The sequence below is a fragment of the Cydia splendana genome, chromosome 18 (genome assembly GCF_910591565.1).
Source record: "Cydia splendana chromosome 18, ilCydSple1.2, whole genome shotgun sequence".
In the NCBI taxonomy this organism is placed as follows: domain Eukaryota; kingdom Metazoa; phylum Arthropoda; class Insecta; order Lepidoptera; family Tortricidae; genus Cydia; species Cydia splendana.
The window spans coordinates 2,186,434-2,211,937 of record NC_085977.1 but is presented as its reverse complement, the minus strand read 5'-3'; the positions used below and the strand labels follow the sequence as shown (position 1 = coordinate 2,211,937).

The window sequence follows — 25,504 nt, the reverse complement described above, 5'->3', positions numbered from 1 at the left end:
CTTTACGGGCTTGCTTTAGGGCGTGATTAAGGACAATACGTGCCTATGTCGAAAATTTAAAGGGCCATATGTACTATTAAATATAAAACGGGTCACTCACGTATTTTAAGTCGAAAAACGCTCGACATGTTTCAAGCTCCTGATGACACTCCTCGGTACGGATTGAAACATGTCGAGCGTTTTTCGACTTAAAATACGTGAGTGACCCGTTTTTAATATAATTAATATGGCCATATGTACTGTAAAACGTTGTACAATACACGTGCGAAAAGGTAATTAGAATTTCTTACTTATCGCACTTGTATCGTAATGTACTAATTGTTTTATATTTTGATTGAAAGAGTGCAATGGCAATACATGTTAATTTAGTAATGCCACCGTGTATGTGATATTTTGAATGTGTTTATTGATAATATAGATTCTAGTCTGTACTGCTGAAAGTTTTTTTCTGTAAATGGTGAATTTAATTTGTTTATACATGTGAAATAAAGGAGTCTAAATAAATGTTATTAATCGAGTGTTTAGATATCGCAATTCGGTATTATTAAAACGCTAGTATTAACGCAACATAAAAATAAAGTGTATATTTTTATTTAGAACATTGTAACGAAATTGGAAAATAAACGTAATTGCCAAAGTAATTGTTGTTTCATGTTCAAATGTTACCACTGGGGACAATTAAGACATAAATTAAGATTAGCATTTCCAAACCTCAAAAGTAGACTTTTTCTTCCGAAATGCTGTAATTATCAAACTGGAAGGGTACGATGATGTCGATGATAGATGTCATCTCCATACAATGTATAGCTTAAAAATGTCAAATGTCGCAAGATTGTATTGATACATCTATCATCGTACCCTTCCAGTTTAAAAAATACTATAGGGACCGTGCGCGTTGAAGGGTCTGCCATCTTGTGGCCTGAATCGGAAGCATATGTGCACATGTACATTGCCAAAGCAACCATCTACTTGCATCTACCGTTCTCGTCGGTACGTTTCCTTGTGCATAGTAGGTTCTGCCATCTTGTGGGCTACATCGGAAGCATAAACGACACATTTACGCCTCGCGCCAAAAATCTGACGGCTCCTATGCTATGGCCCCGTGCATGAACTCTAGAAGGCTGCCTTTTATAGTTCATGCACGGGGCCTATTCAGGTCCCACAATTATATATGGAAGCGCGTTGAAATGATGAAACGGTGGAAATACCTAATGAGACAAAGAGAACTCAATAAATTTCAACACCAACATTTATTAACTTAGTAACTTATCCTACACTCTCTTTCTCTTCCTTCTGCCTCTCGGCGTACAACTGCGAGTTCTTAACATGCGTGTATAAACTAAATAGCAGGTGGAGCGCCTGCACGCGCGCCTGCAGCGTGTCGCCCGCCACGGGGATGTCGAACATGCCGCACACCTGCAAACATTATAAGATTTAAAAAATTTCTTGTCGCTTAAAAAATTACAGCTAAATTATTCAAATCAAGAATAAAGTAAGGCCATCAAAATGAAGATTATCTGAAGATTCTCTAAAAGGTACAGTCAGCGTCATATTGTAGGTAGCATCCAAAGTACCTATTCAAATAGTTCGGGAGGTCATACAAAATATATGGTGTACCGAACTATTTGAATACTTTGTAGGGCGAATTAGGTATACCCCATTTTTTTAAGATTAGAATTTTTCTAACCTTAAAATTAGCGGTAGTTAACTATTTCTTCCGAAATACTAGGGTTCTTATGATATCTAATATTGCAGTATGTAAACAACACTATAATTCAGTGCATAGTTACTCAGATTTTGGAGGAAAAATATACCACTACTTTTGAAGTTATAAAATTACTAATCTGAAAAAAAAGGACTATGATAGAGCCATTGGGTACTGCATGAAGTCAAGTAGGTACATAGTTTTACAAAAAACGGGTCTATTGAAAACATGGCTCTCTGACTAAACTCTAACAATCTAAGTTCAACTTTAAATTTAAACTGTCAAGGTCGTTGTTTGGCTGACAAACTCTGAACTCATATCCCTGGGACCAAAGGTCTAATATAAAATAAAACAATACCAGCTCCGCGTACTGCGACAGTGAGCAGTCGAGGGTAGCGGGCGGGAAGCCAACAGTGTTGAGGGCCTGTTCCACGCTGTCTGGCCATTCCTCCATTAGGGTGTCGATGTCGGGCATTTTCCTGAAAATATATATTATTCATCGCTAAATTATTAACCTTTTAAGCGACATAGAATTTGTCATCGAGCGTGCTCGTGTCGCCGGGGGGCACGAAGTTATACGATGTTTTGTCTTATTTATCAGAACGCGGCGAAATGAGCCCGATTTAGTTTGTCTTGTATATCAGACTACGGCGGTTAAAAGGTTAATATAACGAATATATTCCTCTTTGGACGGCGGCCTCGTAAGGGTCGCGGGGAGTCGATGTACAAACAGCAACACTTTTAACTCCATCGGTGGACGTTATGCCTTTTGTAATAAGGTTTACGAACTGTCAGTTAAGAGTGTGGGCGATGATATGTGGTCAGTGTGGTCTACACGAGACAAAGACAACACTCTGTATCTGTTGCGATCATCAGGGGAAGCCTATATCCAGCAGAGGACGTCCGTGGCTGATAAATAGAGATAGATAGAGAGAAATAATTCGTCTACATTTTGGTGATGACTATTTCGGAATCCGAAATGGCGGACATGCTACACTTTTCCGTAAGCCGGTCATGGTTTGGTTCCCTGGTTTCAGAGGGTTAAAGGGTGCACATTTCAAATATTTTGAAACCGAACAAGGTAGCCGAGCGCTTTACCGAAAGTCGTCATGGTGCTCGTTTTACAGGTTTTCTGGTCAAACTGTACTCGATTATAAAAAGTTAGAGCGCCTCTCTTAGCGCAGCTTGCTTCGATCTATCTGAAAGTATATAGTGCGAGAAGCTATAGTTTGCTGGTACAAGTTTTTCTAAGCACGTAGTGGATCGTATTGGACCAACGTAGAACAATTAAGGGATGCATTTGTGCGATAGAAAGAGCAAGTGATATTGCTAATTCCTCCGTATAGCTTAGATCGGCCTACGTTGGTTCAATATGTGTACTAGCAGGGACTCCCTCTGGTCGCATAACAACTTTTGTCATATTTTAAATTGTCATAACACTTTATGCATAAAATTGTAAGTAATAAAAATCTTCAGTCCCAGAATTATTCCTGAGCATAACTGGGTTTTTGTCATAAATGAGTTGTCATAATTTTTATAGTCATTAATTTAATTCGCATAAAATTTTAAGTCATATGCTTGATATCCATAATTGTTTTTCGTTCGAAGTATTGCAGTGCATAGTATTAATATAGACATAAAAAGTTAAGTCATATATTTATAGTGGTCATAAAGTTTCAAAATGTTTGTAACCAAAGCATGAATAATAAATATGTATGCTTGTGAGCAACCTATGAAGCAAATATTACTTTAGTCATAAATGTCATAATCGTAACCACACAAAGACCGTATAAAAGAGGAGATCGAAGGAGAGGAGCCCCCTCCAGTAGGAGAAACGGTTTTATAAAAGAAAATAATCATAATAGGTAGGTTAGGTTCGTTAGGTTTCTTTAGATGCCCGAAGGGCAAACTACGCAGAAATAGGAGCCCCGCGTGAGCGGGGCTCCGTCGAATTAAGTGTTTGGACGGATATTAGGGAAAAGGTTTTTTTCGAGGAGTTGTTGAGAGGCTAAAATTATGTAAACCATTATGGTTGAAAATTATTATGCTACAAAACGTTATACGTAGAAACATTATAAGTATCGATAACTATGCTTTTAGCTGGTATGACATTTGATTCATTATAATCGAAACCTATATGCACAAAAAAATATATGACAACTGCTGAGTATGTCATCAAATATTATGGCTAAAAATGTATGACACATAATAATATGACTTTTAATTTGTATGCGCAATGATGATTATGACACAAGTTGTTATGCGCATCAAAGATATGACCTAAACTTGTATGCAACCCAATATGGACCCGTACTAGCATAACATGGACACCGCGCCAGACGCTCCGATGGTCACCGCCGCTACGTTCACTATGCACACTTACTTAAGTATTTTGAAGACTGAGGACAGCGGCTCAAGGGTGAAGACGACGCTAAATGACGTGACATTATGTTAAGCCCAAATTTGGGGGCAAACGAGATGCTAAGATAGTGGCCTGCCTCTGCCTGCCTGCCTTCTGCCTAATGAGAAAGGCCAGGGACATAAAAAAAAGCAGCATTTGTAAGGACACACGAAGCAACGTGTAACGGGGTTTGAAAACGCCGAAATGTTGAAAGCGGCAAGTACTCGGCACGGCTCCCGCGATTCGGTCTGTACGGCGTGAGCCAGTAAAGACCATGAGGAGGTGGTGGGAAATGTGCACACTTACCGTGAGTAAGCGACGGTCGGCGGCGGCTTGGCTCGGTGTAACTCGCTCACGTCTTTGATCCAGCGATCGAGCGCTTTGCCGTTTTTCTCAGCGTTGTCCAGCTTCTTTGTCACCTGAAATTAAAAAAAGAAATCAATAAAGTTCCTTATCTACTATAGAGGAGGATATAACCAACGGAGACGCCATGTCTAAAATTTTCGGTACAAAATAGTCTGCCGTTTTTTGCGGGGGAGGGGCACATCAAATGTATAGGTACGTCATGTCAGATAAACGTCAGTCCATACATATGGTTGACATGTGGTTGACCATTGGCCGCCTTTTTTCGACAGAGGGGAACGCCTGTTAAAGGCGGCTCCATTGTTAATTACTCCGAGACTATACCTATACATCTTCCTTTCTAAATATTCCGTAATTCCGTTCCTTGACGTCAGTCTCTCAATTGTCTTAAGAGTTTTCTTAACTTATACCTAGCACCATTTTCAATTTCTTCAAACAATATTTTTAATAGAGATACCTACATAAAGCGAAAACATGGTATATATTTTAACCATACCTACTCCATCGAACTGTTCCGTATAGTTAGTAATTTAAATGCGATGCGTCTCGTTCGCTGGTGTCAATGTAACGTTGAGAAAAACAATTTAACAAGCATTTATTCCAATTTATTCGCTGCGCACCATTTAACATGACAACCATACATATGTTGGCACACGATAGAATTATACTGTTGTTAGGTTACAAACCTCACTAATATCAGGGGAGAGACACTCCTGACTTTGGGCAAACTCGGCTCTTAGCAATTATTAGGTAGATAATGACCTGAATTTTGACAACCCTAAATAGCCGAAAGGGATAGTGCCATAAGTTAGAAAGGGATATGAATCGACCCTGAATCGCTGTCAAACTTCGGTTTTGTACGAAGTGTCCTTTCTGTACGGTAGTAAAGCCTAACAAGTTCCTTTTTAGCCCTCGCCACGTTGCGGATTTTCGATGGAACTAATTTATTTTAATGGCAATTATTTTGTTTGACATCCGACATTGAAAGTCATTGAATGTCACCGATGTAAACAAATCGAAAATGATTGTAAATATTTCAGGATAATAATAGATTTTGCAATCAAAATGCCCAAAAAAATTAACACCGATGCTAAACAAATAATTTAAAATACATTAAAATACTTGCGACAGAAAAAGGATACGGGATTCAGTAGCATTCCATTAAACAATGTTGTGAAATTATTTGTTGACATGACGGGTACTGATTTTCATAGTGAGTTTGTAATAAACTGGTTAGTTTTGTACTAAATATGAATATTAATTATTAAATTATTATTTTTCTCATTTAAGGCGTCTTTAGTGCTATAATCAAAAATATTTATTATAAGAATGAGCCATTACCACCACGAGTGACTGAATCTGGTAAATATATATACGGAGGTCGAATATTTAGAATCAAATTATGGCGGATAGGTTATTCATACTTAATTATCAACTAAACATGCTCTTTCGATTGGGTTTCGATTGGGAAACATACTTCTACAACTCACATGTACATAATTGTATACCTCACTCGCTCTTGCACGATGCCAATACACACTGTCCCGACTATTCATGACGTACACGTATTGTTGCTATATGTAAGCTGTTTGTAGCGACATTATATCAGGGCTAAAAAAGAACTTGTCAGGCTATACTATTACTTAGGCCTGATTTAGACGGCGCGCGATCTCGCATGCGATTTTAGTTACATTGCGGACTGTTGGTTATGTCCAATTCAACCGACCGATCAAAACCCGCAATGTAATGAAACTCACATGCGAGTTCTCGCATCGTGTAAATGAGCCATTATTCTGTGCTAATATCGCATACAATTATTACCTAATACATTGCAGCATCCGATCGATCGTCGACAAAGTATTATAAAACTCGTAAACATATATATCATCATTAAATCAATTATCGATGACGTATGTAGATCCTATTAGTGCTAACCTGTTTCTAACTAATTCTAACGAGTGTTAAAAAGCCTACGAATTAACATACAGTTATAAGTAAAGAAAGAAAGAGTAACTCCATACATCGCGAAGCAAATTATACATCTGGGTGGACTAGTATTATATACTGAAAATAGTGATTTTTATCAAACCAAGTTCAGGGCCAAACTTTGAAGAATGGTATTCCGTACAATCTCCTCTCACGCATGTTGTAGGAATCGAGAATTAGAGCATAAGCCGTCAACAAACTGACACTGACAGGCTTTCAACACGACGCTACGTGTAACGCGATAGGCGCCGTTCCACTCATCTCACCGCAGTCACCGCACTGTCGGCAGGTTTCAAACAACCTCATTGCAATTACAGTTTACTGATACCTATGTGGACCGATTTTACAAGCTTTTATTTAACTTGCAATGTACCTATGGATGTATGTAACTATGTTTGTACGGGTCAAATCTTGCAAGTTAAATTTGACGCACTTCCCGGTTTCCGATGAAGCTGAAAATTTGTAAGTTGTAAGTTGGGTGACAATGCAATATGATGGTACAATCGAGCTGATCTGATGATGGAGACAGGAGTTGGCCATGGGTACTCTGTGATGAAACAACGCAACCTACTTGTGTTTGGGGTTTTTAGAATAGGCTCGATGAGTATTAGCTGTTGCCTGTGTAAAGAAAAGTACAGTCGGCGATAGAAGCTTCTGCCAAAAATGAAATTTTTGCCAAAAACTTTTATTTATATGTCAGATTTTGATAAAATTTGGTAAGATTGGAGAGCTCCTCATTGGGGATAGGGGATATTACTGCAATGTTCTGCCGCCAGAGTGCAGCACTACAGACTCTAGTAAATTCGTAGAGTAACTTATACATACTGTGCCTTAAACTGTTTTTTGACAAGTTTTCACCAACAAAAAAAAATATGACATCATCATGACGATGCATCAAGGCGGTTTGTTAACAAGGGCCTACCGGTAAACGCGAAAATCGAAATTTAGTTATCTGCTTCTTTATCGCTCGAATATGCAAGAGTGATAGAGAGGTTAGATAACGAAATGTCGATTTTCTTGTTTCGCGGTAGACCCCCCGATTGTGACAGATAGTGGTAGTGGCGCTACCTACGCAGAGTTTCGCGTAATATTCCCTACTGTCAAGTTTTCAGTTGTTTAACTTACCACGGTGGGCTTGGCGCTAGTTTTAGATAGCGCTCGCAACTGCAGGTGCAACAGGGCTGACTCGCTCTGCTCCGCTGCTGGTTCGTCCAGCACCGTTAGTCCTGTAATGTGAATACAATGATCAACAGGTTCCTAGGCTGCTTCAATGAGGTGTCGATACAGTACTTATAGACGGAGAGCTAGCTACGGAAATATGTTTGCAATTTATAGAGCAACAAAATCCCTCTAGTTTGTGTGCCATGCTATCATTATCAATTAATTCGGGCGCCTGGCAGCTGTTCAGCGGTGGGTGTGAGAGGTGTGAAATAAATTGAAGGTGTACAATTTATAATGGTGTATAATTTATTTTTTATATTACTATAAGGTCCCGTTTTCGGTCCCCTCTATAAATTGCACACCTTCAATTGTTTTTACAACCCCTTTGTTGCCTAACCACTGTCACTCCCACCGCTGAACAGCTGCCAGGCGCCCGGATTAATTAATAAACGAGGGATTTCGTTGCTCTATAAATTGCAAACCTATTTCCGTAGCTAGCTCTTAGACCAGTAGTGTTATTTCCTGGTTGATGCCGACGTTGCCGATGTGTTCTAAGAACAGTTCAATGACCGATTCGCCACGTACTCTTCGCCCAGGCGTGGTTACTTGAAGGAACGCATGCATCTTCTTTATATATTCTATGGACAGAACCATCATTACCAAACTAAAATGGAGTTGGGCGGGACATGTTATTAGGCAGATGGCAGGTGGACTAAAATGTTAACAGAATGGTGACCGCTTTTGGATGAAAGAAGCCCGTGGCGTCCGTTGGCTCGTTGGGTGGATGACATCTGGAAGATTGCGGGTCACTTCTGGATGGGATTAGCTCAGGATCGGGACAAGTGGCGTACTAGAAGAGAGGCCTGTGCTCAGCAGTGAGCGATAAAGGCCTGATATAATGATATGATGACGGACTTAGGTAACACCCAGGTTGTCGATATGTTCTAAGAACTTTTCGCCGCACGGGTCCCCACCATCAGGTCCCGCGCACGCTTCGCACCAGCGTCATTACTTTCGAGGAAGGCGTCTATATTTCCTACTGATTGTAACAAGCGAGTCAAGCGACTCACCTAGGTTGTCGATGTTCTAAGAACTGTTCGTCGAGCTGTTCGCCGCGAACCCCACGCGCAGGCGTGGTAACTTTGAGGAACGCGTCTATATCCCCTACTAATTGTAACAAGCGACTTACCTAGGTTGTCGATATGTTCTAAGAACTGTTCGTCGAGCTGTTCGCCGCGTACCCCACGCGCAGGCGTGGTAACTTTGAGGAACGCGTCTATATCCCCTACTAATTGTAACAAGCGACTTACCTAGGTTGTCGATATGTTCTAAGAACTGTTCGTCGAGCTGTTCGCCGCGAACCCCACGCGCAGGCGTGGTAACTTTGAGGAACGCGTCCATATCCCCTACTAATTGTAACAAGCGACTTACCTAGGTTGTCGATATGTTCTAAGAACTGTTCGTCGAGCTGTTCGCCGCGTACCCCACGCGCAGGCGTGGTAACTTTGAGGAACGCGTCTATATCCCCTACTAATTGTAACAAGCGACTTACCTAGGTTGTCGATATGTTCTAAGAACTGTTCGTCGAGCTGTTCGCCGCGTACCCCACGCGCAGGCGTGGTAACTTTGAGGAACGCGTCTATGTCGCCTACTGCTGGGACGTACTCCGGTACGAACGGTTGCAGCTTGAATTCGATGTCGATTTTCTGAGGCGTGTATCTGACAAAAAGGTAATGATTTACAAAAATGTTTTTGTTTTAATGCTTGAAATTTTACAGTGCCTAAAACGAGGGTAGGAACCATGGCGTGGCGTAGTCTACAAGTAAATTGAGGTAGAAAATACGTTCTTGTCTAGACAAATAACAATTATCGTTTTGTGGTTAGTATTACATATGTTTTATCTATCCGCACGTACACAGTCAATATTTTGATTTACTTTATACAAATACAAAATTCTTTATTTATTTAATTCACTGCTCCAATATACACGGTGTAACATGAGGAAACCGAATAATTTTAACCACGCATTTCTGAGGTCAAAAGAAGGAAAAAATGTAATAAAAGTTTAGGTCAATTTCGCCAAAAAAAAAATTTTTTTTTTGTTTTGTTTTTTCATTTTTTTGAATGTATTTGTACATAAAAAATAAATGTTATTGGTAAACTTGTCACTTAAAATTGATATTTACATTTTTTTTCGTTAAACCTACTTTATGCAAAGTGTTACTTGTCACTTTTTGACATCTATCAATAAGGATATTTAGACTACGTCCCATAGCAGCAACATCACCATCAAAAAGGCCTTTTACACTATGTAAAAATAAAAACTTGTTTTTTTTAAAATTAATATTATCTCTGAAACTAGGCGAATTTCAAAAAAGTTTATAGGACATTTTTGTCTCTAAATATGATCAGGAATACGCTGTTAAAATTATTCGGTTTCCTCATGTTACACCGTGTATATGTATTCAATTCACGCTAGCTTTGATAAATCGACAAAAAGTAATTTATAAATACTTAAATTTAATCAAAATGCTTGTAAAATGTTGGCAACTAAATCTTATGTTGAACTTGTCGAAAGTGTAATGTAGGTAGTTACAGTTAATATAACCCACTAATTCATACCACTCGCGAGAGGTTGATGTTGACCGACGCTGACAAATGCAATACTAAAGTGTAACTATAACCAGCACTATGAGATACTTAAAAAAGTACAGAAAATTGCAAAATGTTTACTATGTCTCCAGCATTTGATCATCGACAGACTTGAGCAAGGCTAATGAAGCTGCGAATCGGTCGATGTGTTTCAAAAAAGTCCAAAATCATACCTTTTGCTTCAAGTCCCATTTCCAAAACGTCACTTTAACAAAATTAGATAACATTATGAACTCTGTCGTAGAATGTTTTCGTTTTTTTACCTAAATTACAGCATAGTTTCAAGAGGTGTAAAATTGGGCATTTTTGATCGTACTATTTTGCCGAAAGGTTATTTTGCGAAAGGGAAATCTTGCAAATTTAGCACTTTGTAGTCGGACGGGACGTTTTGTGGACCATTTTAGTGGGTTCCCTCCGTTCACGAAATTCGCTAAAACCCCAACCCGATAAAATAAAATCCTGATCAATGAATTAACTGTGACACTGTCAACCTACACAGCCGCTAATTAATTCAATTAAATTTAAACTGTATCCCATTGAGCACACGGTCTAATTTTAGCTGTCGTGGTCAGTGGAGCGACAGTGCGCGGGCGGTCAATGCGGTGCAATGTGGGTGCAATGAAGCTGGAAATGAAGTTACTTAACTCTGATATTTTTTTGAACCTTATTGCAAAGTAATAAGGTATACCAATGGTTAGTTAAGAGTGTAGCTGGTTAATAATTTAATGTGTGAATGACTAGATTATTTCTAGACTTACTGAGCGACTGGAAGAAAGAGCTAGAGCTAGTATGAACGTTAGCGAAGATATTGAATTTCGGCCGATACGAAAAGCATCCACTGTTAGCTTTAGATAGAGTGTATAAAGTTTTTCAACTTTTGACCATACTCTGCGAGGTTAAAAAAAAAATAACTGGAAAACTTAAGGTCCAACCTCGACATTATGAAAAAAAAATCAGGTGGCCAATAGAAATAATTAAATATTCTAAAGCCTACGCCTAATAAAGGTCTCTTTTTGACCCAGTCGTTGACTGGTAGAGAATGCCTAAAATCCGCCATTTTTACTTAAATATTGTCTTATTTACCTGGACACATTTCTCAGCAGCTGGACATATAAATACCTAATCGACTTCCGAAATGTACCTATTGAATTTTTATTGGACCATCTTTAGCTGGAATTACTATCCTATATAGCTTAACATATGTCCTGTAGTCAGTCAGTCGCGTGAGACAGTAGGTACCTACGTTTATTTCTTTATGTCACATTATTCTGATCATATATAATGTCTTGAATTCTCGAGTTAATGAAAAATGCTTGTCATGACCGCTAATAGTGACTCAGAAGATCAAATGAAATGCTTTGAATTTTATTTTCAATCTCAAAACAAAATACGTCACGTTGTAAGTAGGCGAATGTTTACGTAGCTCAACTCCGTATTGTTTTAAAACAAAAAACGTAGTAACTGCACATTAATCACATAGGTTGTTACTGTGTTTTGGCTAGGAAGCGTTCGATATCAACAAAACTCGGAAAACATTTTTAAGCCAATGTCAACGAACCGATGACTCTGTTTCAGGAAACTTGTCTTCTACGAGATGTTTAGCATTTTTGAGTGAATATACAGTTTTAACGCAATTATTGTACTTACTTACAGTAAGTATCTACATATTGTTCAAAAAGTGCTTAGTTACTCCATACATGGCTACCCATTGCTTATTAGTACGGCAGGCTTGTTGGATGTTCTTATGTGACTTTGTCTTGTTAAATGTAGTAATGTTTGAACCAATCGCTGAAAGCCCTAGCTTTGGCAACGGGAATGAAATGTATGAAATAATATGACAAATTTTAATTTTTAACAAGCAGGAACGTCTGCGAACGATGCTATTAAGCTTAGAATAAATTTAAAAGTGGAAAAATTACTGTCTTGGGTGAGACTTGAACTCACGGCCTCTGGATTGATACTCCAGCGCTCTGCCATCTGAGCCACCAAGACCTCAGCCATAGCCAGCAAATCTTTCCACCATATTATAGGTCAAGGGGACCATAGCGACATCAACCGCAAGAGTGTTACACTTCTTAAACGGCCACCGGAGTTCCAAGTCATATTGGAAATTCACCAGTTACGATGTGCTACCCATACTCATTTTAATTTTTAACAAGCAGAAACGTCTGCGAACGATGCTATTAAGCTTAGAATAAATTTAAAAGTGGAAAAATTACTGTCTTGGGTGAGACTTGAACTCACGGCCTCTGGATTGATACTCCAGCGCCCTGCCATTAATCCAGAGGCCGTGAGTTCAAGTCTCACCCAAGACAGTAATTTTTCCACTTTTAAATTTAATATGACAAATGTCACATCGCTTGCGTTGCGTGCCTGTACTGTAATTGTACTCTCGGTGTCGTTACCTACTTCAATAAAATTTAACATCTGCAATAAATTTAATTAAGCAGGTACCATCTAGCTTTGCTGTGGTAGTTATCAAAGCAAAGCGGTATAGCCATTGTATCGGCTCTTAACCATACATTCATTACATTCAGATAATAAAGTCCGTTATAAACGGCATTTATAATCAACTACTGAATATTTAGAGGACCGCCATGTTCCGGCACGCTTCAGCGGTTTCGCTAATAAACGGTAAAAAATGAAATTGCAGTTGAAAGAAAATACAGCGTAATTTATTTTTATTTGTATTGTAGAATGATTAATGGAAAAAATATTCAATTTTACTGTAGAATTTTCAGATTACAGCAGTGCACGAGTGTGAAGATGGATGTCACTTAGAAATGGATATACATAATTAGTCAATCAATGACATATCGCTCTCAAACTTTGGAAACAAAGGATAAAAATAAAATTCTCAGCTTAGGGCCGGTACGGAACTGCATGCCGACGTTGCAGTTGGCGTGCAGTTCCCATATCAGTTGCAGTCGGGTTGCAGTCCGTCAGTATCGGCCCCTAGGCCGAGACTCCATTTCGCTACTTTGGGATACCAGCCCGCCGCTCTGAACTGCCGAGACTTTTCCGTGAGCAGCGAATATTTCCACTATATCCTACATGCTTAAAGAGCGTTTCCTGCTCGGGGCTGGGGGCTGGGGCAGTGAATTTTTCCTTTATAACAAACCTTGTGGTATCATTAGCTCTCTCTGATCTGTACTCTGTACCTAATATAAAAACAAGTCATTAAATGGGGTTGGCAACTGTCAAAGGTTTGCGTAGATGGCGCCATCATAGCTTGTCACTTTTTCTATGAAATTTGGCTTAAAGGGCTGGCGTCCAGGGCACTTCCATTGAAATAACAAAAATTTAACACAAATTTAGGGATTGACAGGGCAAGCTATGCTGGCGCCATCTTCTACTACGACCGGCCAACCCCATTGTTACTCACTTCATGATGTACTGGAAGATGTTCTCCATGTCAGCTGGCACCTTCAGATCCTGGAACTGCTTGGGGTCATAGGCCCCCTCAGCTGGTATCACCACACCGGTTCGCTTCTTTCCGCTGGCTAGAGGCCGGTCCAGACCCAGTTCTGCACTGTCGCTTTCTGGCTCGAATAAAAAAACTGTATAATGTCTGGCAAAGTAATTATGTCACTAAAAAACACAGCCAATGGAAAAATGTACCTACGTGTGAAGGATCGATTTTCCATATTTTTATCAGAGCTTTTTTACTGATAAATAGGTTCGCCAGAAAGTAAATAAATTCAATTGGTCTACAGTTTATTACATTTATCTGTGCACCTAACGAAAGTTACCATATTTACTTATAAAATAATTAAACTCAATAAGGAAACAAGACATAAAAACGCACTGAACAATGAAAGTACTTAATACGAAACAATGACGCCCGTATGTTCAAAATCGATATCGATTCCGTGCTAAGATACGACATGTTCACAGATTTGCCAAGTCAACTATAGACATATGCATATGCTGAACTAAAATAATACGCTGGTACAGTCACCTGCAATAATATGTAACTCTTAGAAGGCCGCAAAAATATGTGACACGCTCTTTACTTATGGCTTTACAAACAAGATCGTGTCAGATATTTTTGCGGCGCTCATTGTGTAACATAGGTATTATTGCAACGTTGATCAATTAATTAGTGTGTCGAGAGTTTGGCAACCGGTATGAAAACCCAATCAAAAACACAATGCATTTTTGCCAGCCAATATTATCAAAAGTGAATAACGGTAAGTTTTTTGCCAATACCTTTATACACCTACGCGAAGTCTCGGCTCAATTTAAATGCTGATTTACATTACACACCGTAAAGGACAAAGGATGTGACAAATAAGATAAATCTCGTCATCACACATACCTAGCAGCTTAGTATATTTATATTAATGCGTATGCATAATATAGTAAAGAAACTAGCTAAGAAAACCTGCCAGAAGAAAACGGCATTTTCTATCCTTAACTACGATGTAGGTAGTGCATAATTATTTTCCATCGTATTTTCACGGAAACGTACGAACATGTCGCTATTTCAGTCAGTATCGGAACAAAAAGTACTGAGGTTGACTGAAGTAGCATGAAAAATACGAACGTTTCCGAGAAAATACGATGGAAAACAATTATGAACTACATCTGTATTACGCTCTCATAAAATATATAAACATTCAAATAAATTAGGAAATATGGAAAAGAAAGATTTACAATTTAGACGACTATTTCCTCATTAGGATACGGTGTTTTCGTACCTGAATTTTCCGAAGAATCCGGCCGTTTAGTCGTCGACCTGACCGACCGATCTTTGACGCTCTCATCCTTCGAAGATTGCTTCGATAGCTCAGCTTTCTCGGGCGCCTTCCGTTCCGGACTCTGCATTACACAATCGGCCATAAACGGACAATTAGATAACAAACAATCTCACATATAATTAAAGATATCTTACCGCATCTCTCTTGATATTGTTTAAGAAATTCTCATTCTCAGGGTCCGAATCGCTTTCGCTTTCCGAGTCGAAATCGTGTCGCGCCGTGTGACGCGCTGGCGGGTTAAACTTGGACATGGCCGCTTTGACCACTTCTTCGTCAGAGCTGGAAGGACTATCGACTTCCCTAGCGTTGACCTCCACTGTTTCGTCATACATACGGACAGGATCGCTGATAACTTCGCTATCCTCGTGATACGTTTGACAGTGTTTGTCCCGCATTGCCATGGCAACGCGCGCGCGAGCGAACCTCCCTGGTCGAGCTCTTGGGCAAAAAGAGTCGAGCAATGCCCTCGGAAACTAGGAATTTTTGTGAAAAATAATGACTTGCGGATATAGCTTGGCACGGCATGGTACTGGAGAACGTGTCGGTGTATCACATGCATTTACCCGACGGTAAATTACCGTTCAAAATATGACATCTTTATAGGCGTATTCCTAAACAAGAGCATTGACCGTTGTAAACGATAGCTTTACTTGGGAATAAGTACAGTTAACGACATGAATCAGTTACTTATTTATGGAAAATTATTAAACCTTTCCTCTCAATACATGAGGAGATATTGGAGCTATTTTTTTCTAATCTAATAAACGTATATAATTATAATCATAATAAGATTATAATTATCTTCACAATATTGGCTACTACCGGATTTACATGAATACCTAATCAAAACAGTTACTGTTGTTGCTATATTAGATAGTTTAGGTACATAAAGTTAAACGGCTAAAATCATAAAAAAGAATATCTTATACTTACCTAGAGTCTGTGCGGAAAGAGAAGAGTTGTAGAATGTATGGGATCCAATACATTCCACAACTCTTCTCTTTCCAAACAGAGTCTACCTCTTAGTCTACCTACTTTTGTTTTTGAGCCTACCCCTGCGAGTGCGACCAAGAATCTCATATTCATGTCACGTTCGAAACGTCAGGACAAATTATAAAAGTAAGTGCACTATAAAGCCCCGTTTGAGTTTACATATATAATTAGTGCAGAACGTGTTAATTTAGTTGTAAATCTGCGGCTGTCCTGTTTACGATTCCTATCCTTTAGGAATCGTAAACAGGACAGCCGCTTTATCCCATCCTTTTTATTCTAGCTTTTAGAAAAATTTGGGTCAAATTTCATAGAAGTGAAACAATTATTTTAAAAAGTCAAGAACTTTAATAACTAACATAGTCTATTATCTATTATAATACAAAACATAATTGTAACATTGAAACAATTGCGGATAAAATACCATTTCAATTCTCAAACATGTACAATTTCCTTTCTAAAAATATTTCGAAATTATATGAAACACTGTTAAAAAGTATTGATATCTTATAAAAATATACTAAGCATAATTATTTTGATGAGAGATCCGCCAACGCTAATATAACACTCAGAATGTCTATAAAAATTATGTTATATAATTTCAATTATTTCATGATGTGGAAACAGTATATTCAATACAAATTTATAAAAATATGTTGAGTAGGCATCAAGATGAATTTCACGAGTAAACTGCCGAAAAATATGTTCTCTAGACATAAATATTTTAAGATTACAAAAATACAGCTAAACATGCAAAAATATACACTATTCACAATTATAAAATATCTACGGAAAATGGATTTATACGGAAGAATTATAAGAATATGCAATTAATTGACACAATAACACATTTTCATTATGACCAGCATAGTACAAAAAGTGTTAGGCACATAATTTACGGCACGTTATTTAAAATTATATACTATTTAGTTACGTCTTCATACTAATAAACAAATAGCAACAATGGACACACATCGAATTATACCCAATTGAATTTTTTATCACAATTTGCAGTCTTCAGGAGGAAAATTTGTTTTAGATGTACATTTTATTTGGCACATTGAAACAAGGAGACCAGCTCACATTGGCAGTGCTTACTCGCGATAAGCACACAAGCAACAAGCCCCGAGATATCAATCTGTTCATACATCAGGAAAACGATAAAACATTTATGTTTATGTAGGACTAAAATTAGTTCAACCGACTTTGTTGATGAGTTCATCACATATGGCCGTCAGTTCCTCGTTCGCTTTGGTTTTCTGCGTGAGACTTTCTTCCAGCGACGTGATGTGAACCTCTTTACGCTTCAGCATAGCGTTGAATTTCAAAATTTCCCCCTCGTGAGCTTTATTAATCTTCTCTAACTCCTGGTTCGCGTGATTAAGTTTCGAAGTCGCGTGCTGTTTCAGCAGCTCATAATTCGTGTGCATTTTCGCGAGATTCTCCTCAAATTCTTGTATAGACTTTTTATATGCTTCTTCATTTGTTTTGTAACCCAATATCACTTGTTTACTCTTCTCATATTTGCTGTGAAGGTCGTTGAAAGAGACCTCCATGCTGGCTAGATGCGCCGTCTGCTCGTCCCTATCTCTAATAAGCTGACTGCGTTCTTCGGCGAACCGTTTCTTGTCTTGTTCAGTTTCTGATATTAAACTAGCGATGGTCCGTTCGTACTCTTCTACCACTGCCGCCATGTTCCTGTTCATTTTCGTCTTTTCAGCTAGATTCTCATTTAATTCGTTAACTTTCTTTAATCTCTCTGCGCCCTCCGCTTCTAGAGCTTTCATCTGAGTTTCTAAAGTTGATAATCTGTCTTTTAGTTCCTTAGTTTCACATCTCAAGTTGTACACATGAATTTCCTTTTCAGCTAACAGTTCTCTAAGTTGTGTAAGAGCTTGGTCTGTCTCACTGTGTGATCTGTCAACATGTGTAACTGTCGTATCGAGGCCTGCGGACGGGCTGTTGCCGCTTAACGACAGAAGCCTATCAATCACTGCCATGGCCGGTGAAGTAAACGTCATAGAAAGCCTGTTTGTTCTATTAGGCGTCAAAGATTTTCTAGGCGTCACAACTGGATTAACAGCTGGCGTGACGGCCATCATCGGCTTCGATGCTGTGACGTTCATATCATCGGATCTTTCCTCGACCACACTTTGAGCTTCATATGTACCATTCAAATCTGAAGGTCCAGCAATAGGCTTCTCAAATGACAACAGTTCAACTTCCTTGGGAGTTGCCTGTCTGGGCGCTTTCTTGGGAGTAATCTGTTTTCTTTTTATATCATTTAATGCAGCTGCCATACCTTCTGACGTAACTCTTCTCGCAAAAAGTGGATCAAACTTGAGGAATAAGCTCTCTTTCCCGCTGTAAGCGACCTCATCTGTTTTATTTTGATTCATCAAAAATTCAAAAGCTTCTGCGTCTATAAACATTTCAGCAGGATCATCGTTATCTTGCTGATGAATATTATCAAAATCTACCACGTCTACTTTATCCTCGGGTAGCTCGGGTATGTTTTCACCTTCGTTGCCATCGTCGGCTTCGAGGAAGGGTCCTTCTAGAGTATCTTCATCTTCAGTGTGAACCTCATGGACAGTGACATCTTTTTCGTCACTTGTTTTAGACGATCCACTGCAATTCGCTTCTTTTAATTCCTCTTCATTGCCTGTTGTTACAGTATCATTACAATTTGTCTCTGTAACAATGAGTGATGTATCCGGAGAGGACTTAATTTTACTTTTAGTGGCAAATGGATTATCTATATCGAAATCTCTCGGTGGTGATTGGCGTATTTTAGATTTGGTTGCAAATGGATTAGAACCGTCTAGTTCAGGCAAATTGAATACGTTTTTCGATTCTGTCAGTTCGGTAGATGAAGCGCCCGCAGAGAAATATGTCGATTGTTCCGAAGAGGAGGTATCTGGTTTTGCTGGAGATTTATCACTAGCACTCATAACGACATCTTCAACTACTTTAGCTTCGTTATTTTGTGCTAAATTTATTTTGTCTTCTGTCTTCACGGTTTCATCTTTGGGATAGTCTAAACTTGGAGTAGGTGTAGGTTCTTTTTTAACTTTGTCTTCATGGGTAATGATTTCCGATGGTATAGCGACATCAATGCTATCAGTATTAACCTCTTCCTTGACAGGAGCGACAGTACTGATGTCATGTTGGTGTAGTTCTGGTTGGCTCAACTGTGGTTGTTCTTGTTCGTTTTGAATTTTAGCAGGGCTTTTAGCGTCATCGTTTTTAGATGGAGTTGTCTGTGGTGAAGCTTTTTCTGTACTATCGACACTAGAATTCAAATGCCTCTTTGCTTTTAAAGGCTTCTTTCTCTCTGGCATTGACTTTCTTCTATTGACGTCCTTTGCGCTCTTTAAAGGCTCTACAATTTCTGTTTTGTTAAGCTTTTCTGACGTTAGTGAATTATTTGGAGAAGCACCAGGTGGTGGTGACATTCTAATTTTAGTTTTGGTAGCAAAAGGATTGATATTATCAATGTCATCAAAGTTAAAGTTATATCCCTTAGAAACAATTTTAGGAGATATCAGCGGTGACTGGGCAACTTTCGATTCTGTCGAAAATGGATTATCAATCTTTTCAAAATCATCCTTTTTCGATTCAGGATCAAATTCCTCTTCAGCTGACATTGATACAAATGGACTATTGCTTTCTGATAAAATTATTTCTTCATCTATTTTTTCTTCACATTTTGGGCTTTCTGCCCTATGAGTAGAATCTAAATGAATTGTAGTGTCAGAGCCCTCCGGTTGATGTGGAAGAATGATGTTGTCTTTGCCGTCGCAAATTTCTTTTTCGTAAGGATCTGTAGGTACAGTGGCAACTATCGATGACGTAGTTGTCGTATTCAATTCTCTAACTATATCCGGAACGGCTGGAACACCTACATCGTGTATTTTTAATTCTTCGATTTTTGGGGCGTTATTATCAACCATAATCTTCGTTTCATTTTTAGATACTCCCGTTTTAGGTAAAGTGGGTAAATGAGAACTTTCAGGTTTTGATTCATCATTTACCGTCAAATCTTTGTCCGTGACAGTGTCTGGTGTCATTTCTTTATTTATACTTTTTACAATTTTATTTTCAGTCTCCAGTTGAACATTGTCCATTATTTGTTTATTTTCTTGAGCAAGATTTTCGTCATTAACAATATCGGTAATAGCAGACATGATATTGTCATTAGCTATTTCAGGTAACTCAGGCATGATATTAAATGATTGAGTGTCTATTTGACTTAACTCTGGTTGGCCAACAGCTTCTACCTTTCTGTTTGCATCAACCATACTTACGTCCATATTAATGGATTCGGAAAATTTGTTGTTAGATTCAACAAAAGATATTTCCATGTGTTCTTCTTCTGGTTTAACTAAATTCGGCATTGTGTTTACAATGGCAACATCCACTATTTCGCTTCCAACACGATCAATATCAGCTGATTTGACGACAGCGCTTTCAAGACTTGTGTGAACTTTCGGTGTACTGTCTTCAATTGAAACTTGGTCTACTTTTTCAGCAACATGTTGAAGCGATTCACTAGCTACAGCTTGTTGCGCTAAATCTTGGGTGTCATTGACATTGTCGTCATCCATACCGGGTAGTGGGATATCATTGGGAGATACGCTGGGCGGACACGGGTTATTAGCTTCTAAGCTTCCAGCCTTAGTATCTAAATCAGGTATGTGAACAGTTGTGTCAGTCATCGGTACATTGATGACGTCATTAAAAACGTCAGAATTTGAAGCGTCGGGTTTTTCAGTAACAGATGATTGTGCAGGATCAAGAACTACAGTAATAGCTTCGTGCGTAATATTAGTTTTTACGGAATCTTCTTCATCTTTATTGGGTAATGGAACATCACTAGGTAATAAATTGGGTGGACAAGCGATAATATGGTTTTGTGATTCAACTTGCGTATGTTGGACATCGGGGGTTGCCTCGGCAATTGATTTATCTAGGGCTGCCATCAGCGAATATTGAGAGGTATTTGCATTAAGCGTGTCTTTATCTTGCAAATCATTACATATATTTTCATCTAAATTATCATTAATATCATCGTCATTTGGTAAAGGAATGTCAACTGGTGAGGGGTAAGTAATAGCACTTTCACTTGTTCTTTCTGATGTCTTTGTGGTTTCAGTTTCATTAGGAAATGGCATTGGAGCAGCAACTTCACGAGTTGTTACATTATCAGCATCAACAGGGGCTAAACTATTTTTAGGTTCAACAGATACTATATGAGGCAGAATAGTATTACAAACAATATCTGATGTATGAACTAAATTCTCATTTTCATTGCTTACCTGAACTGTAGGAGTGGAATCTGTAGCAATGTTGACAGGGCTTGTTACTTGGTTTTCTGGCAATTCTGTTTGAGTTTTATTTGTGTTTTGCAAAACTACATAGTCTTTATTTTTAACAGAAATTTCAGATGTTGCGCTTGTTTCAGATTCGTTTATAAGGTCAGACAATTGATTAACAATATCAGTAGTAGAAAAATCGAGTGAGTTTCCATGATCTCCTATGATAACATGAGAAACATCTATTGAGTTAATTATATCTTTAGTTGTATCTAATGTAAATGGTTCCACAACTGTTGTAACTTTTTCCACTAATTCTTTTTCAGGTGCATTTGGAGGTTGAACATCATTGGTTTTTGTATTCACTTCTTCAGTGTTAGAGTTAGCTTCATTTTGTGTAAAGGTAGTTTCACAATCAACAAATTCTCCATCTGACTCAGCCAATTCATTTACTTTGCTTTTATTTACAGTTCCATTTAAAGTTCTGTCTTTTATAGACAAATCATTGTATGAAACATCCATGTATTCAACAGTGGAATTGGCATCTTCTTGTTGAAAATTTTCATTTAAAGATTTGGAGGGCTTGTCTTGGAAAAATAACTTGTGTATTGGGATCTTCTCTGTACTAAACACAATAGTTGAGTCATCATTCCATTGCAATTCTTTTTCTAAATCTTCATTAAATACTATGCTTTCTTTGTGTGGACTGTTTCTTCTGGACAGGCTTTTTTCTTTATTGTTCTCACTCTTTGGAGTTGAGGCAACGGCTCTAGGCTTAGAGTCTGGTAATGGCACATCGGCAGGACTTACTACAGGCTGCAATGCCTTGGGATCCTCTTCCTCGGGTGGTATGGGGCTCTGTGAGGATCTGAACATACTTAACACGGACTTGAGCCCTCTCATGATCGGAGAACCACCATCTTGCTTTGGTATTTCTTTGGTCGGTGTCGTTGCTTCGGGAGTTTGAGCCATAGAGGAGGATGAGCTTGGAAATGAAAGATTGTCAATTTCATTTTCATTACTTACAGTTATAGTAATGTCATTGCCGGCTTCAGGGTCCAAAGATCGAAGAACAGAACTCCTGTTGCCGTCAACATCTGTTGGCAAAGCTTGCAAAGGTAATATTTTCGATGTCTTTACTTCAGTTTTGTTCAAAGTGGAATTTAAGGAGCGAGTTAAATTATTTTCATACTCATTAATGACTGTGTTGTTGAGAGACTCATCTGCTAAGTTATTTTGTCGGTTGTCCAAGCAATGTGACATACTTTTAGACATAGGTGAGGCTGCCGGAGTGATGGAATATCTCAGCTTCATGTTGAGCTCAGACACATCTAGCTCCTCATATCCTTTCTCAGTACAAGGAGTCTTTGAAAGCACATTGCTGTGTTGATATGTGTTTTCCTTATTATCAAAATCACCTTCGTCGTCTATGTCCATCGGCTCCGCGTGCTGAGCCATTTTAATAGTTTATTATTCACTTGGCACTACAATATTCACTCGAACAAATCCATAGGAACTGTAAACCACCACGAACGCGTTCACATCCACAATGAATATTCTATTTCACTCTGCACGTCAATCAGGAGACGAGATGCAAACAAAAAATCAGTACAATGTTTACAGTTAACCGATTTCAGTAAGTTTCACTTTAGATTTCTAATACGTAATACGAGCGTCGTCTCGGTATGTATGTCATTTGAAAACAAAAATGTCGGCGCTGAATGCGCGCAACACACACTGAAAATCTATTTTTATCCTTTTTGTGGTGCACGCAGAGCGACGTTCGTTTTATGTAACGCGCGCGCCCGAGGGAAACTTGCCAAAAAGCGGTTGAGCTCGAGCGTAAACTCACAGCGACGACCGTTGTTTGAATCCGGTGATTTTTTTATATTTCAACTGACAGTAGTGTCAGTTTAAACATCAAACATTTTTAAAGCTATCATACACTACCAATCATTTATCAATCATTTATTTTAAATAATATAATGTAACTTTTATAAAATATTATACTTTTTCTTTGAAATGGTACATTCTTACAATAAAAGACTTTTATCGGATGTAATATGTATGAGTTATTATTACAAATTGTATTTCGATAAAATGCTTGCACGTGAATGGCACACAGTGAGTATCGTTTGTGAAGTTTGCGAGATGCTTTGAATTCAGCAGCACCTTTATTATTATTCGTTTATGGTAAATAATTTAATTGTTCTTTATTTTGTCTAATTTAGATATAACTACGATGTAAAAAATGTAAATGTAAGATGTAACATTATTAAGAGCATCATTTGAGTAGTTGAAACAACCTTTATGAACTATTTTAAATAAATGTTGCCATCATGTTACCACAAATTTTAAACAAAATTGCTAATGGTATAATTTATAAGTAACACAATTTATTATAATTATGTGAACATAGATCGTGTCATTGAACTATAATTGTATATTTAAGTGAATAAAGTTAATATTATTCAGTCAAATTCAAACAATAATATATGATCTTTCACAAAAATACCTATTATATTAAGAGAAACAAACATCTACAGGCATATTTCTATTAGGAATATGTGCTTACATTATACAGTGTGTGTCTTCAGAGGCGTATTTACAAATTTGGCGCCCCGGGCCATTTTGATTTGCCGCCCCCCTTCATCAGTGACGATAAAGTATTTTATTTAAGAAAAAAAAAAACCTGCAACAAGTACCTTTGGGGTGTGAAATAAAAAAAAACTAAACATTTACCATTTACTCACATAGGCATTTACATTGTTTTCCTATGTACAAATTGGTTGACAAAATCATCAATAACGCTGTCGTAATTTAAAACGTTTGTCAGCTCAGCTTCTATATTAAGAAGAGCTAAGCTATTCAGGCGCTCTCCGCTGATAGTGGAACGTAGATATTTTTTTATTCTTTTGAGTGCAGAAAGGTGACGTCACTAATGTTACTATTCTAGATACAGATTTATATGGGCCGTTTTTGTCACTCAATGACGATGCGACCTCGTTATATTTGCCTGATCTGATCGGTGACCGGTGGGTACTGCTGGGTTTTGGCCATTGAGAATCAAGGTGAGACATGGCAGTCAGGCTGGATATAGCTAAGGAGTTCGGTCGGGTCTGGCATCGAGTCTGCTCGAGGGACTATATGTTATACAAATGGATCGCTAGCTTTCACATGAGCCGTATAGTAGACGGAAGCTGCTCCGATAGTGTGGACATTACCGCTGGCGTTGCACTAGGTTCTGTGCTGTCATTGCTGCATATCAATGATAATCATTGCTACGCAGACGACAGTAGTAGGGATGCGTATTACACAGGCCGTACCATTATCCCTCATTCTGTGGTGCTGGAAAGTCATGAAAAGTATTGTATTTGTACCTGATATCGAGAGCACTCTATCTGTACTGAGTTTCGGCATGGGATCGGAACAATTTAGTGAGATTCAATACCACGAAGACACAAGAACCGCCCGTATGTATATAGTCAGATGGGTCACAAATAATGTTAGGTACGTACGTGAAAACGCGAGCGTAGCGAGCGCGAAATTTTTTCGAGAAAATAGTAGGTACATTTTTAGGGTTTCGTACTTTAAAAGGAAAAAAACGGAACCCATATAAGATCACTTTGTTGTCCGTCCGGCCGTCTGTCTGTCTCAATATAAAGGGTCTTGACATGACAGAGGGCGGCAAAATCGACAAGGCTTGTTATTTAAATTTTACAAATAAATAGGGGAGCGACAAAATTCTGGTCGACCCTATCTGAACAGCTAATAAAATATTTTTTTGACCCAAATTTGCCGCCCCCTAAAATCTGCCGCCATAGGCTTCAGCCTACTCAGCCTAGTGGTAAATCCGGCACTGCGCCGTACTAATACTTCTTGAACGAAAATGTTGCTTAATTTAGGTACTTGTTGGTAGATATTTTTAGCAATTGGTGGGGTTTGAAGCGTTCGTTTGTTTATTAATTTAAATGTCAATTAAAATATAATAAAAATATAGCTAAGTTTGATTATAAAAGGCGCTCAGAAAAAGCCGCAAGGGGGCGGCGAACGCCGCCCCCCTGCGGCCTGCCGCCCCGGGCCATGGCCCCCTTGGCCCTATGGTAAATACGCCCCTGTGTGTCTTTCATAACGACACTAATTATAAGGGCTGAAAGTATAAGTC

The 25,504-nt window shown here is 38.5% G+C and overlaps 2 protein-coding genes and 1 non-coding gene across 3 annotated transcripts; all 3 read right to left on the bottom strand.

The window, feature by feature from the left end:
• Window positions 1–1,258: 1,258 nt before the first annotated feature.
• LOC134799374 (intraflagellar transport protein 46 homolog) lies at window positions 1,259–15,571 on the bottom strand. Its single transcript, XM_063771784.1, has 8 exons — window positions 15,166–15,571; window positions 14,972–15,092; window positions 13,654–13,810; window positions 9,169–9,335; window positions 7,581–7,681; window positions 4,413–4,525; window positions 2,064–2,184; window positions 1,259–1,416 (listed from the first exon to the last, which is right to left on the bottom strand). The coding sequence occupies exons 1-8, from the start codon at window positions 15,430–15,432 to the stop codon at window positions 1,267–1,269; spliced, it is 1,197 nt and encodes a 398-aa protein (XP_063627854.1). The 5' UTR covers window positions 15,433–15,571; the 3' UTR covers window positions 1,259–1,266.
• Trnad-auc (transfer RNA aspartic acid (anticodon AUC)) lies at window positions 12,188–12,260 on the bottom strand. Its single transcript has one exon. It is a non-coding gene; the product is annotated as a tRNA-Asp (tRNA).
• Window positions 15,572–17,205: 1,634 nt separating the features above from the next.
• LOC134799319 (uncharacterized) lies at window positions 17,206–23,264 on the bottom strand. The gene has a single exon (XM_063771703.1). It carries the CDS (start codon window positions 22,795–22,797, stop codon window positions 17,218–17,220), a length of 5,580 nt encoding a protein of 1,859 aa, XP_063627773.1. The 5' UTR covers window positions 22,798–23,264; the 3' UTR covers window positions 17,206–17,217.
• Between the last annotated feature and the right edge of the window lie 2,240 nt (window positions 23,265–25,504).